General features: G+C 44.2%; 1 protein-coding gene across 5 annotated transcripts in view; it reads right to left on the bottom strand.

Moving 5' to 3' along the window:
• Tmpo (thymopoietin) overlaps nucleotides 1–8,253 on the bottom strand; it is a 33,761-nt gene extending 25,508 nt beyond the window's left edge. Inside the window, exon 1 of one of the 5 annotated variants that reach the window (XM_042693368.1) lies at nucleotides 7,884–8,253. In XM_042693368.1, coding sequence (XP_042549302.1) covers nucleotides 7,884–8,165 — 282 coding nt within the window. In that variant the 5' untranslated portion in view covers nucleotides 8,166–8,253. The remainder of the gene's footprint in view (nucleotides 1–7,883) is intronic. The other 4 variants (XM_042693372.1, XM_042693371.1, XM_042693369.1 and 1 more) reach the window with 4 other exon arrangements.
• Between the last annotated feature and the right edge of the window lie 6,082 nt (nucleotides 8,254–14,335).

Below are 14,335 nucleotides of genomic sequence, written 5' to 3'. Positions count from 1 at the left end.
CTGGTGGCTCACGCCTATAATCCTAGCTACTCAGAAGGCTGAGGATAACAGTTCAAAGCCAGCTTGGACAGGAAAGTTGGAGAGACTCTTATCTCCAATTAACCACCAGAAAACCAGAAGTGGTGCTATGGCTCAAGTCTGAGAGATTTCATAGTTACTTATCACCTCAGACACAGCTTTATGTGTCAAAGAAAAATTCCAACTTAAGCGATGACAGCATTCATCAGAAAAACTATACATATTCTCTAAGTTAAATATGTGAACTCAACAAAAATGTGGGTGCTTTTTAAAGACTGGGGCAAATAACCTTACAAAGGTCTCAGTAATCCCTGAGAGAAGAGTACAGAACAAACACTAGTTGTTTAAATTAGAAAGTTGTATAAGAATAGTTTACTTTCTTTTTTGGTCGGTTGTGGGGCTTGAACTCTGGGCTTGAGTACTGTCCCTGCGCTCTTCAGCTCAAGGCGAGTGCTCTACTGCCTGAGCCACAGCACCACTTCCAGTTTTCTAGTGGTTTATTGGAAATAAAGAGTCTCATGAACTTTCCTGCCTGGGCTGGCTTTGAACCCTGATCCTCAGATCTCAGCCTCCTGAGTAACTAGGATTACAGGCATAAGCCACTAGCGCCAGGCTAATAGTTGACTTTCTAATTAATACTGGGGTAATGAAACTGGGCATTGTCTGACAATGAACTTTTTTTTTTTTGGTCATGGGGCTTGAACTCTGGGCCTGGGTGCTGTCCCTCAGCTATTCAGCTCAAGGTGAGTACTCTACCACTTGAGCCACAGTGCTACTTCCAGGCTTCTGATGGTTAACTGGAGATAAGAGTCTCACAGACATTCCTGCCTGGGCTGGCTTTGAACCACATTCCTCAGATCTCAGTCTCCTGAGTAGCTAGAATTACAGGCATGAGCCACCAGTACCTGGCACTAGTTTGTTTTTAACAAATAAAAATTTGAAACAAGGCCATGCGCCGGTGGCTCATGCCTTTAATGCTAGCCATAAAACCGTGAGCAAAAAAGTTCAGGGACAGCACCCCAGGATTCAAATTCAAGCCACAGGACAGCACAGGCACATACAAGCATACACATCTTGCTCTATTCTGATTATGAATCAGAGAGCCTGAGAATCTCCATTTTAATGTGCTGTCCAACTAATTTGAAGGCATCAATTAAGAGGGCATCAGAAAGTAAAAGCATCTTCATATTTTTATCCCAATGTATAACAGAACCTAGAATAAGAACAAGCACTTGATATTTTGTCAAATAAATGAAAATGCAATCTGGGTGGGAAAAATTAATCACTTAAAATTTTTTTCTTATTAGATATGATCTAGTCTATAGCATAACAAAAAGTGCAGTGTTTTTCTAGCATGTGTGAAGCCCTGGTTCAATTCAATCCTCCTCCATAATTAAGAACTCAGTTCTGGTGGTTCACTCACACCTGTAATCCTAGCTACTCCGGAGGCTGAGATCTGAGGATTGCAGTTCAAACAAAGCCAGCCTGGTTAGGAGTTTGTGAAACTCTTATCTTCAGTTAACCACCAAAAAGCCAGAAGTGGAGCTGTGGCTCAAGTGGTAGAGTAGTAATAAACTCAGGGACAGCACATAGGCTGAGTTCAAGCCCCAGGATGGTTATAAAAAAGCAAATAAAATTCAGCTGATCCATAGAATAAGTGGGCAAAAGAAAACCCCAAAAAGCCTCACGTAAGGTAAATCAGTTAGAATCAAAGTTCATTTACACTGGGTTGGCGCATGTGTGTTGGTCTTAGGACTTAAAACTCAGGACGTGGATGCTGTCCCTGAATCCTGGAGCTTTTGTACTCAAGAGTAGTGCTCTACCATTTTAGCCACAGCTCCACTGCTAGATTATTAGAGTCTCATGGACTTTCCTGCCCGTGCTGGCTTCAAATCACTATCCTCAGGTCTCAGCCTCTTAAGTACCTAGGGTTACAGGCATAAGCCACTGGCACCAGTTCTGATTTCTTTTATTTCTCCCATTTGTAGCACAGATGATTATCATGCATTTTTTAATCAATTAATTTTGGGACAGGACTTCTGTGTGTAACCCGGGCTGGCACAAGGTTCACAAAACACATGCCTCTGAGGGGCTGGGAAGGTGGCTCAGTGGTAGAGCGCTTGCCTTGCATGTATGAGGCCTTGGGTTCCATACCTCAGCACCATATAAACAGAAAAGGCTGTAAGTGGCTCAAATGGTAGAGCACTAGCCTTGAGCTGAAGAGCTGAGGGACAGCACCTAAGCCCAGAGTTCAAGCCCCACGACCAACCAAAAAAAGAAAAAGAAAAACCCACGTGCCTGTGAGATACTAACACCTGCATACTACAAAGTGAGGAAACTGAAGTCTAAGGCGAACTCCATAAATATGCACACTATGCTATACAGAAACATATGAACAGACATATCACTTTCACATATTTGTCCTTTCTGAAAGCTATAATACAGTAACTGCACAGTGCTACCTTGGAACTAAGTAAAGACAAAAATTTTATAAACAGGGCTGGGAAGGTGGCTCAGTGGTAGAGTGCTAGCCTTGAGCTGAAGAGCTGAGGGACAGCGCCCAGCCCCAGAGTTCAGGTCCCATGACCAGAACCCCCCCCAAAAAAAACAGTATGTGGATTAGGTGTTACTGAGCAATGGCACTTTCCATATGTAACCTAATTAAATCTTCTTTCTTTTTTTTTTTTTTTGTGCCAATCCTGGGGCTTGAACTCAGGGCCTGGGCACTGTCCCTGTGCTTCTTTTGCTCAAGGCTAGCACTCTACCACTTGAGCCACAGCGCCACTTCTGGTCTTTTGTTTATGTGGTTGGCACTCAACCACTAAGGCACATTCCCAGCCATCTTTTTCTTTTTTCTTTGGTCCGGTCGTGGGGCCTGAACTCTGGGCCTGAGCACTCTCCCTCAGCTCTTCAGCTCAAGGCTAGTGCTCTACCACTTGAGCCACAGTGCCACTTCCGGCTTTTTTTCTTTTTGCTTTTGTGGTGCTGAGGAATCAAACCCAGGGCCTCAGGCATGCAAGGCAAGCGCTCTACCACTGAGCCAACTTCCAAGCCCCTCTTTTTCTTTTTTCTTTTGCAGTTGTGGGACTTCAACTCAGGCCTGGGCGCCGTCCCTGAGCTCTTTTGCTCAAGGCTAGCACTCCACTCCTTTTGAGCTACACCTCTACCTCTGGTTTTTGGTTGGTTAGATGGAGATAAGAGTCTCACAGGGACTTTTCTGCCTTGACTGGCTTTGAATGGTGATCCTCATATCTCAGCCTCTTGAGTAGCTAGCTAGGATTACAAGCAAGAGCTACCAGCACCCAGCTCAATCCTCTATCATACCATTGGCTATTAGATTAACATTACTAACATTTCCCATCACTGTTCTGTTTCAAGTCAGTCTAAACACTTCCAATAGTTGATAATAAGGGTGGGGGATATAGCTAAGTGGTAAAATACTCAGTTCACATAGCTTGCACAGGCCTCTAGGTTTAATCTACAAGAATTCATAATGTGGGGCTGGGAAGGTGGCTCAGTGGTAGAGTACTTGCCTTGCATGCATGAGGCCCTGGATTCAATTCCTCAGCACCACATAAGCAAAAAGAAAAAAGCCAGAAGTGGCGCTGAGGCTCAAGTGGTAGAGCGCGCTAGCCTTGAGCTGAAGAGCTGAGGGACAGCACGCAGGCCCAGAGTTCAGGCCCCATGACCGGACCCAAAAAAAAAAAAGAATTCATAATGTGTCCCACAGGATGACTAATAGCTATACCTTTATGCTTTGCCACTTGCACCAAAAAGGCAGATTGCCTAACTCTGTAAATGTTTAAACTTGTGTCGGCAATGTAGATAATTTCAACCTTAAACATGGGTGGGGCTGGGAATGTGGTGGTAGAGGGCTTGCCTAGCATGTATGAAACCCTGGGGGGTTTGATTCCTTAGTACCATATAAACAGAAAAAACTAGAAGTGACACTGTAGCTCAAATGATAGAATGCTAGCCTTGAGCAAAAGAAGCTCAGGGGCAGTGCCTAGGCCCTAAGAGTTCAGGCCCCCAGAACTGGCCAAAAAAAAAAAAGGATATCAAGATACGTGAAACAAAAAGCATAAAAATAAAGCCATAAAATTAAAAAAAATTAACATGCAATTTTCCCCCATGACAGGACAGTAGAGGCAGCAGATATAGTTTTTCTCCTTTAAGATGAATATAGGGTTCATGCCTATAATACTAGCTACTCAAAGAGGCTGGGGTTCAAAGTCAGCCTAAGCAGAAATGTCCATAAGACTGGAGGTATGGGTCAAGTGGCAGAGCCCTAGATATGAGTGAAAAGGCTGAGCCAGGACACTCTACAAAGAGCTGAGTTCAAGCCCAGGTAATAGCATACACACACAAAGAAGTTCTTAACACTGGGGATGATGGCTCATTACTGTATTGCCAGCACTGGGAAAGACTGATTTGAGTTGGAGGTTAGCCCCGGCTACATAGGCAACATAGTTACAATGAAGGCCTGGGTTGTATACAGCAAGACAGTCTCAAACAAACAACAGAAAAACCCTCAAAAGCTCATTTAAATGGAACGTACACAGTATATAAACACCGATTCTTGATTCTTGGCCAAATCCATATAACATTTGTCTAAAAAGTGTTAAAAATTCACCACTTAAAAATCTTCCAGAAGCAAGCATGGTGGTAGTGGTTCACACCTGCAATAGCTGCTTGGGAGGCTGGGGTCTGAAGATCCTGGGGCAGTAAAATCCACGAGTCTCTTACCTCCAATAAACTAAAAAAAAAAAAAGCCGAAGCCGTCCAGTGGCTCACGCCTGTAATCCTAGCTACTCAGGAGGCTGAGATCTGAAGATCGAGGTTCAAGGCTAGCCTGGGCAGGAAAAGTCCATGAGACTCTTATCTCCAATTAATCACCAGAAAAGGTGCTGTGACTCAAGTGGTAGAGCACTAGCCTTGAGCTGAAGAGATTGGGGACAGTGCCCAGGCCCAGAGTTCAAGCTCCAAGTCCAACAACAAGCCAAAAGTGGAGCTGTGGCTTAAATGGTAGAACGCTAGCCTTGAGCACAAAAAGGCTCAGGGACTGCACCCAAGCCCTGAGTTCAAGGAGGGGAGGGCATTTCTGCCAAATCCCAGCACTGTTTAAAAAAAAAAAAAAAAAAAAGTGTATCTGGCATCTGCACTCTCAAACATAATTTGCTGTCTCCCAGACTGTAAAATATTGTCTTAAGAATTGTGACCATGAGAGCGCTAGCCTTGAGCTGAAGAGCTGAGGGACAGTATCCAGGCCCAGAGTTCACGCCCCACGACTGGACCAAAAAAAAATAAAAAATAAAAAAATTAAAAAAGCTAAAAAAAAAAAAGAAAAAAGAATTGTGACCATGTATTGTTTCATATCGGACTAAATGACTAAAAACATACAGTATGTAATAAAAGAACATGCAACATGCCACGCAGAACTTTATATACCAATTATGATAACTTCTTTGCAGTACTTTTCTTATGAATCAAGACATGTTTTCCTATTCCTGACTGAAATAATGAAGTGTACTCAAAGGCAGGTGCCAGGCTCAAACCATTAATCCTAGCTACTCAGGAGGCTGTGAGCTCAGTGGGAATCTTATCTCCAACTAAGAAAAAAAAAATCCTAAGCAGAGCTTTGGCTCAAGTAGTACAGCACTAGTAAATAAACTCAGGGAGTGTCCAGGCCTGAAGTTCAAGTTCCATAACCAGGACAAAAATAAAGTTTACTAAGGCTCAAGCCTAGGTACTCAGCTATTCTGAGTAGCTCTACTCAGGAGGTGAAGATCTGAGGATTTCCATTCAAAGCCAGTCCAGGCAGGAAAGTATCTGAAACTCATCTCCAATTAACACCTAGAAAATCGGAAGTGGCACTGTGGCTCAAAGTGGTAGAGTACCAACCTCGAGCAAAAGAGCTCAGTGACAGCACCCAGGGGCCTGCACCCATTGCCCCACATCAAGCCCTGCAACTGACACACACAAAAAAGTTTAGCAGACTCTTAAGTGAACATTCAAGTCATTGTATTCACACCATTTACACATTATTTAGTGTTCTACAACACTCCAGGTGAATATGACAAAGTAAAACAAGGTAACAAGAAAAAAAATGGAAGCCAGATGCCTGCAGTCTGAACTAAAAGGGAGGGGATAAAGTAGTGATCAAGAAATTGAGGGCTGGATTTGCATGCCACTGGACACCTTAGATACTACAATTGCTGGTGACTAACTAGGACCTGAAGCACATAAAGCAGCGCTCTACCATTGAGTTATACACTGAAGCCCAAAGTAGGAGCTTAAAAATGTTCATTTCTTTCAACCCCAAACTGATCTATGAGTAATAACAGATTTTTTTAAATCTTAAGAAATGAAACTATTATGGAATGAGGGCTTCAGAAATCGATCTTCAGTAAAAAGCACACATTCAGGACTCAAAATTAAGGGATAACAATCCTGAGATTTAATTTTTACATACAACCAAAAACTTTATGGTTTGGTACATTTATACTAAAGACCAATGCAGAGTTGAAAGTGTGCTGACTGAAATGGAAAATATCTCATTTTCAACCAAATCTGTACTGAAATAGGTGGAATACCTTAATCTATGGGGGAGAATAGATATGAATATGCTTTACTTTAAAAGTTTTTACTTAAGATGGCTTTTTTTTTTTTAAGATACAAAAAGGCATCAGAACAGTAAGATATGGCTGGCCTTTTATTTGTCGAACAGGTACTTATCATCCACTATTATACTCTAAACAGTTAAGATATTTAAGATTTCAGTTTCTCCATAGGGTTGTAGATTGGTGACTGAGGGCACTCTGAGCATAAATCCTCAGCACCAAAAAGAAAGGCAGCAATAATTTTGAATTATGCTAGCTGTCAGTAGCACCAACTCCAATGGCCCCACACCACACACCATCAAGTTTTAACTGTATGATCTGAATTGTGCTAATTCAACAAGCCAACAACATTGCATGTAAAATGTACGAAAAAGGGGGGAGTGGGGATAAAATAAAAATAATTCTTCGCTGGAGCCATCTGCCATTCAACTGAGATCAGACATTTCAAATTATGATTAGCGATACATCAGAATGTCAGAGACATTTTCGACTCGGAATCTTTCAAGGAAAATCAACAACAACAACAACAAAAGTGTGTGTGGGGGGAAACAAATCAAAACAAAACCTTCACCAACCCAAACGAACTGACTCGGTTTCCAGCTCTAGCTATAAGCACTACGCTGAGAACAAAGCTACCCTTCTTCAAAGACGCCTGTGGTTCGAACGGCTAGAAACCTACAACAGCAATGACGAAAAGAAAGAAACCGGAAAGATCAACGGCTCCGAACGCCCTCGGTATGCAAAACGGAGAGAGAAAGGCGGGAATTTCTTTATTTCAAATGCTGCTGATCCATCTGCCGGTCGGCCGCTGGCCTCCAGGGGGCGCGCGAGGCCCGGCAGCCGGGCTGTTTCAGTTACTAAAGCGGGAAAACGCTACAACTTAACCTATAGCGCTCGAGAGCTGATCGTGGCCCCCGCACGGAAGTCCGGGTCTGAACACCGCACCCCGGGCCGGGCGGGGGCGGGGGGGATGGGACCAGGACCGGGACGGAGAGGGTGGGGGGGGGGGGTTGAGAGGGAAAACGTTCCCCATCGGGCTCCAAAACACATCGCCCACCGTTCCCGCAAACGCACGCACCGACACCCCGCGCACCGGGACGCGGGTCTGCAGCTCCCCTCCCCGGCCGGTATCCCGGACCTCCGCGGCGGCGGCGGCGGTGGCGGCGAGCGAGTGCGCGCGCGCGCGCGCGGCCCCCAAACGCCCACCTTTTGTGGCCCGGGCCCCGGGGCCGTCCAGCCTCTTACCCTGCCGACGGTGGCGCGGCCGCGGCCCGCGGCGGCGCCGGCGCCGAGGACCGGGGTGGGCTCGCGCTCCTCGTCGCTGGAGAAGTCGGGCGGCCCCTTGCTGTTGGCGCCGCCGGCGGCCAGCGGCGGCGGCCGGTTGCGCGTCGTGAGGTGCTGCAGGTAGAGCTGCACGTACACGTCTTTGCGCTGCTCCCCGGCCGGCAGCGTCACGTTGTTGGCGACCAACTCACTCTTCAACTTGTCCTTCGTCAGGACCGACGGGTCTTCCAGGAATTCGGGCATCTCCGCGTCTGCGCGGCTCCCCGGCCCGTGCCGCCGCCGCCGCCGCGCTCACTCGCCCGCCCGCTCGCTTCCTCCGGCTCGCTCCCGGCCCGGGGCCGCACCGTCGCGTCCGGGCGTCCGCCCAGGAGGAGTTGGCGGTGAAGCCGAGCGGAAAAGTCCGTTACACACAAAAGCCGAGGCCGGGGTTCCGGCACAAAAGCCCGCCGCCGCACAACTACGGAGCAAGTGCAGCCGCAACCCGGGAGCCCGCGGGGAGCCTGGCCCACACGCGCGCACGCACACACATACACACACATACACACATACACACGGGCTCGGGCAGCGCCGCGGCGCCCGCGCTCCAACAACGCGCGCCGCCATTGGCTGACGGTGGCAGGAAGCGCGCCTGTGATTGGCGGGTCGGCTCGCGCGGGGTCCATTAGCCGTGGCGCCCAAGCCAAAGGTGATAGAACACGCAGTTTCAAAGCCGCTCAGGCGGGAGCCTGGGTGTCGGGCTCCGGGGTTGTGTCCGTCTCCTCCACCCTTCCCGGGCGACGCTGAGAAGAGGCAGGTCCGGCCGCTCTCGTGCGTCGTCTCCATTCCCCTGTGTAGTGATGCGTTCCACCCGAGACGGGGGTGGGGCTGGGGGTCCCTCCTTGTCTGCGCATCCCAGGCTGGGCCTTGCTCCCTCCCTGGACACCGGGTCGGGTAACGTGGGCGCCGCCCGGCCTCCGCCCTGTTCACCGGGGATCGGGACACGCTTCGGGCGCTCACTTTCCCCGGTTTGATTGACCTGGGGAGTGCAGGACGCCAGATTACCACCCCCTTCCCATTTCAGGTCTCCCCCCTCCCTACCCCTCCCGCATCTGCTCGTCAGTGCTTCTTTTGTTCTTAAGATTCAGGAAAAGCCAGAGTTCTGCTACTTGGGCACTTGAAAATACTCTTGACTGTGACAACATTTCGTTCTTCTATTCCCCCCCCCCATTCGCGTCTTACCCTAAAGGTGGGGTGGGGGGCACTTCTGATTGCTTCTGGACAGTTTTACTTGGGCTTCAGATCAATGCGGGCATCGCATTTTTGTAGAATGCTGTTTTTTTTTTTTTATCGATTAGATCTACTCCAAAGTACCTTCCCAAACTTGATCGAACCCAATCCTTGATAATTAAAGTGAAAAGCAATTATTGAGGGCTCGCTTCACATCTGTGAAGTGGTGCATGCAGGGTTTTTCGTTTTAGAGGAAGTGTAGTGGCATGTAATTAGATCGGGAGTTCAAATCAAGCTCGTATTACTGACGCAAAACTTGGTGGAATCTTAGAAATCTACAACAATTACCATGTCTCCCTGAAGAAGCTGCTGATGAAAAACGTCATCGGTACAAATACATGCTTCAGGAACCTAAGAAAAAAGTATGTTACTTGCGTGTATGAAAATGTCAAATGTCACAATGGAAAGCATGCTTTTGTACCGGTAATTTGTGCTAATAAACATATGTATACACGTGTATATACATCTCAAGGATGCTTTTTCTAGAAAAGGAAGAAACAGACTTGAATTTAGGGTACTAATCACTTCCCTAGATTTTTGAGTTCCAAATTATTTTTCTGGACATCTTTATATTTAAAAAAAACGTTAACTTAGTTTCTACATTACTAAGTTGAAATCAGTTTAAAACTTTTACTAAAATTTTCCTAAGAGCTTGGGAAAATATTCGAGGCAATTGTATTATTTTTTTTTTTACAAAATTTCTGTTCACATGTATTTAAGCAACAATAAGCCCAGCCATGAAAATTTGCAAATTTAAAATTGTATTTTAGTTAGCAAGTTGTTTTGCAGATTTTTATGATGGCTGGTAACTTCCCCGTTCTACAGCTTTCCAGATAAGTGTTGTTCTCTTCAGAATGGGGGAAAAGAGCTGAAAGTCCAAAGAACTATGATTTTGCAAGTGATTGGGAATCTCTGGATGTTATTCATATCTCAATTCTTTTCCAGTTATTTTTTTTCAATATAGTCTCAAATTATAGTGGACAGAGCAACAAAAGCCTTGAGATTTATCTCTGCAAAGCCATAATCTGCCTATGTTGCTCTCTTTGAATTAGCAAATTATCTTGTTACATTGTTACCTTTCTGGTTGAAGAATCTGGCAGCAGCTTGACTCTTTCAGTGTGTAAATGTTAACTGTTGCTATTCTGACAGAAGTGGTTTACAGTTCTGAGGACTATATTTTAGGAGAGGTAGGGTGTCTAGGCATTGACAGCTCCCTACTGTATGAGGACTTGTGGGCCACTAGACTCCTGGAGTGCAACTTCAGAGGAGGATGTTTCACTTGGAGAATAATATTTGACCTAGGTTTAGTGTGAGACCAATACAATACTGGAGCCTTCTTTCATCCTTGAGAGCTTCCCGAAGATATGATTTGAAATTCTGTTTTGTTTTTCCCATGGGTTTTTTTCGTACCAGAAAATTTAATCCTTAGAGACATAACTGTCTTGCATAGGATTGACTATGAACTTAAGTGTGTGTCACTTCAAACAGAGCAAAATGAATTGTAAAATTGTAAATTATGATGTCAAAACGTATGCAAACACTAATATGACCACAATAAAGTTAATACACATATCCATTGTCTCCAAAAAATGATATCAAAAGACTGAGAAGCCAAAATCTTGAAAAAAAATAGTTTTCTTTCCTTTAAACTAGTTCTGGGAATTGCAAAGAAGTCATCAAATGTGGAGGTTTTTTGTTTTTGTTTTGTCAATCATGGGGCCTGAACTCGGCCTGGGTGCTGTTCCTCAGCTCTTCAGCTCAAGGTGAGCACTCTACCACTTGAGCCACAGTGCCACTTCTAGCTTTTTCTGCTTCTGTGGTGCTGAGGAATCAAACCCAAGGCCTCATGTATGCAAGGCAAGCACTCTACCACTGAGCCACCTTCCCAGATCAAATGTAGAGTTTTTAAAATAAAGATGTTTATTATATCATCATTTATAATGGATAAAAATTAGAGAGCTAAAAATCTAACAATAAGGAACAGGTTAAGTAACTTAGGATATCTCCATATGATGCAATACTGCGTGGTCACTAAAATCATGTACTTAACATTTATTTGGGGAAATGAGACAGAGTATGGTGGTCCATGACTATAATTCCAGCACTTGAAAGTTAGAGACGGGGAACATGAATTCCATGCCATCATGGGCAAAGGTAGCAAAACTGCCCTCCCCCTCATCAAGGAAAAAAAAAAGTATGGGAAGAAGGATGGGTGCATAACTCAAGTCTTGCATGCAAGAACAAAGTGCTAGGTTCAATTTCCAGCTGAGAGAGAGGGAGAGAGGAGAAAGAAATGGGGGAAAGGGGTTGGTTCCTTTGGCTCAAACCTAGCTACTCTAGAGGCTGAGATCTGGGCACTGCAGTTCAAAACTACCTGGGGGAGAAAAATCCCTGGGAGATTCTAATCTCCAATTAACCACTCAAGAATGGGAAATGGTGCTGTGGCTAAAAGTGGTACAGCACTAGCCTTGAGCAGGAAAGTCCAGGGACAGTGCCAGGACCCTGAGTTCAAACCGTACTGAACAACAACAACACAAAGCAGGCCCTGAGTTCAAGCCCCAGACTGGCAAGAAAAAAGAAGAGGAGGGTGCATTTTAGTTCACAATTTCAGTCAATGGTTGGTCTAGCTTTATTGCCCGTGACAAGAAACATCATGGCAGAAAGTAACCAGGAAGTAGAGAGAAAGGAAAGGTTTTGGAACAAGATATACCCCTCAGAGGCATAGTATTTACTCCAACCAGGCCCTACTTCCCAATACCCCATCTAGTATGCCCTCATGAATATATTAATTCATTGATAAAGTTAGCACCCTTATGACCCAATCACCCCTCAGCAACTCTACCAGTGTTGCACCTATGAACCTTTTTATAGGAGCACTTCATGAGGAAACAATACCAAATTACTACAGGGAAAAATGTTTCTAATAGCTCCCACTGGGTAGTGGAGCATAGGTGATTCTTAGTTTTTTTTTTTTGTGTATTTTCTTTAAAAAAAATTTTAAATAGAGATTATGATATACAGAGGGATTACAATTACATGAGTCAGGTAATGAGTACATTTCCTTTCATAGTGTCTTCTATTCCCTCACTCTTCCCCAGTTCCTCCTCCCATCTCCATTTATGAGTTGTATAATTCTCATTCATCAGTGTATTTATTTTTTATTTATTTTATTTTTTTTTGTTGGTCATGAGGCTTGAACTCTGGGCCTGGGCTCTGTCCCTCAGCTCTTCAGCTCAAGGCGAGCACTCTACCACTTGTGTCACAGTGCCACTTCCAGTTTTGAGTGGTTTATTGGAGCTATGAGTCTCACGGACTTTCTTGCCTGGGCTGGCTTTGAACCATGATCCTCAGATCTTAGCCTCCTGAGTAGCTAGGATTACACAGGCATGAGCCACCAGTGCCCGGCATTTTTCTGACTTCTGTAATGAATATAAATGAATTGCCAATCAAATATTTTTCTTTCAAAATTAAGGTAAGAGCTGGCTGTGGCGGCACATACCTGTAATCCTCACTACACTGAAGGCTGGGGCAAGAGGACTGTGTATTTGTGTTGATGGCAGCCTGAACTATATAATGAGATTGTCTGAAAAAAAAAAAGTGAGAAATTGAGGAATCAGTCTTTTTTAGCTTTGCATGTTCAAAAGTTCCATTTTAGACTTTCTTTAAATTGCTTTTCATTTTTCTCATGATTCTGTATTCCCTACATATACATATATATGTATATACATATATACATATACATATACAGTGTACTCACATGTATATCTGCAGGAGGGCTGGGGGGAGGGCACAAAACTTGAGGAAAGAGGATGAAAAAGTGCAACAATGAAAAAAAAAGTGCAACAATGGAGCACAGTGGACATTGAAAGTGAACTATACAACTAAAAGGTGAAGATGAGAGGGACAGAATGAGGAAACAAAAGACACTGTAGGAAGGGAAATGTACTCCTTACCTGACTCATGTAATTGTAATCCCTCAGTACTTCACCTCTATAACAACAATAAAGTAAATCTTAAAGAAAAGTTTCCTTTTATTTGCTTGACTACATCTGTTTTAGGTAATTTATTTTTAAAATAACCTGAGATTGCAGTTCACAGCTAGCCCAGGCAGGAAAGTCTGTGAAACCTCAGGTAATCACCCAAAAGCCAGAAATGGAGCTGTGGTTCAAGTGCTAGAGCACTAGCCTTGAGCATAAAAGCTCATGGACAGTACCTAAACCCTGCGTTCAAGCCCTGGAACACACTCTCTCTCTGTCACACACACACACACACACACACACACACACACACACACACACACACACAATAAATATTAAAATAATCTCAGAAGAGAAAGATTAATCAGGAGAAATACATCCTCAAGTGTGTGTACTGTACTGATGGATAAACTCCATTGTATGAATCAATGAGCCAAGTCTTGTAGCACATTGCAATCCTGGCACTTGGAAGGTAGAGGCAGGAGGATCTTTGGTTGAGGCTAGCCTGGGTTATATAGGGAGATGTCTCAACAATAACACAAATATAAAAAAATATTGGATTTTTTTATTCTTAGTTTTTTAGTGAAATACAGCAAAACCACAGAACTATTCGGTATAAGAGTGTGAAGATCAAAGATGGATCTCTGTAGAGTCTCCATACTATGAGATGATGTAGATTAGATTAAAATGGGGTGTTAGATTTGGGGTCACTTCAAAGTTCTACTATCTGTGAGGCCCTAAATTCAAACTCTAGTATTGAAAAAAAAAAAAAGTTCTCCCAAATAAGCAAATCAGTGAGACTTTCTGAGGAACTACAAAGGCCCCAGCCTTGAGAAAGAAGTTGCAGCCTAAGAAGTGCAAGTTTATAACAGTAATAATGATAAATACACATATATATGTATGTATATGATGCACACAAGCATACACACACACATAGTGCTCTGCAGCTTAGACAATGTTTTGATATAGTTATTTGATTATCTTAACCTTTGAGGCAAGAGGTTATAAACAATCTTGTATTCAAATCAACTAGAAAGTTTGTGGCTGAGCACCACCCTAGAGGTTGCTGAAGTCTGTAGATCTGGGGTGGTGCCTGAAGTTTTGAATTTCTAACTTGTTCTCAGGATGCAGTCCAGGAAAAACTCTAGGCCAACTAGATCTGATCTGAAG

The sequence above is a fragment of the Dipodomys spectabilis genome, unplaced genomic scaffold (genome assembly GCF_019054845.1).
Source record: "Dipodomys spectabilis isolate Male_0828 unplaced genomic scaffold, ASM1905484v1 ptg000163l, whole genome shotgun sequence".
NCBI lineage: Eukaryota > Metazoa > Chordata > Mammalia > Rodentia > Heteromyidae > Dipodomys > Dipodomys spectabilis.
Note: the sequence above shows the minus strand (reverse complement) of the source record. Positions and strands in the feature narration are given on the sequence as shown.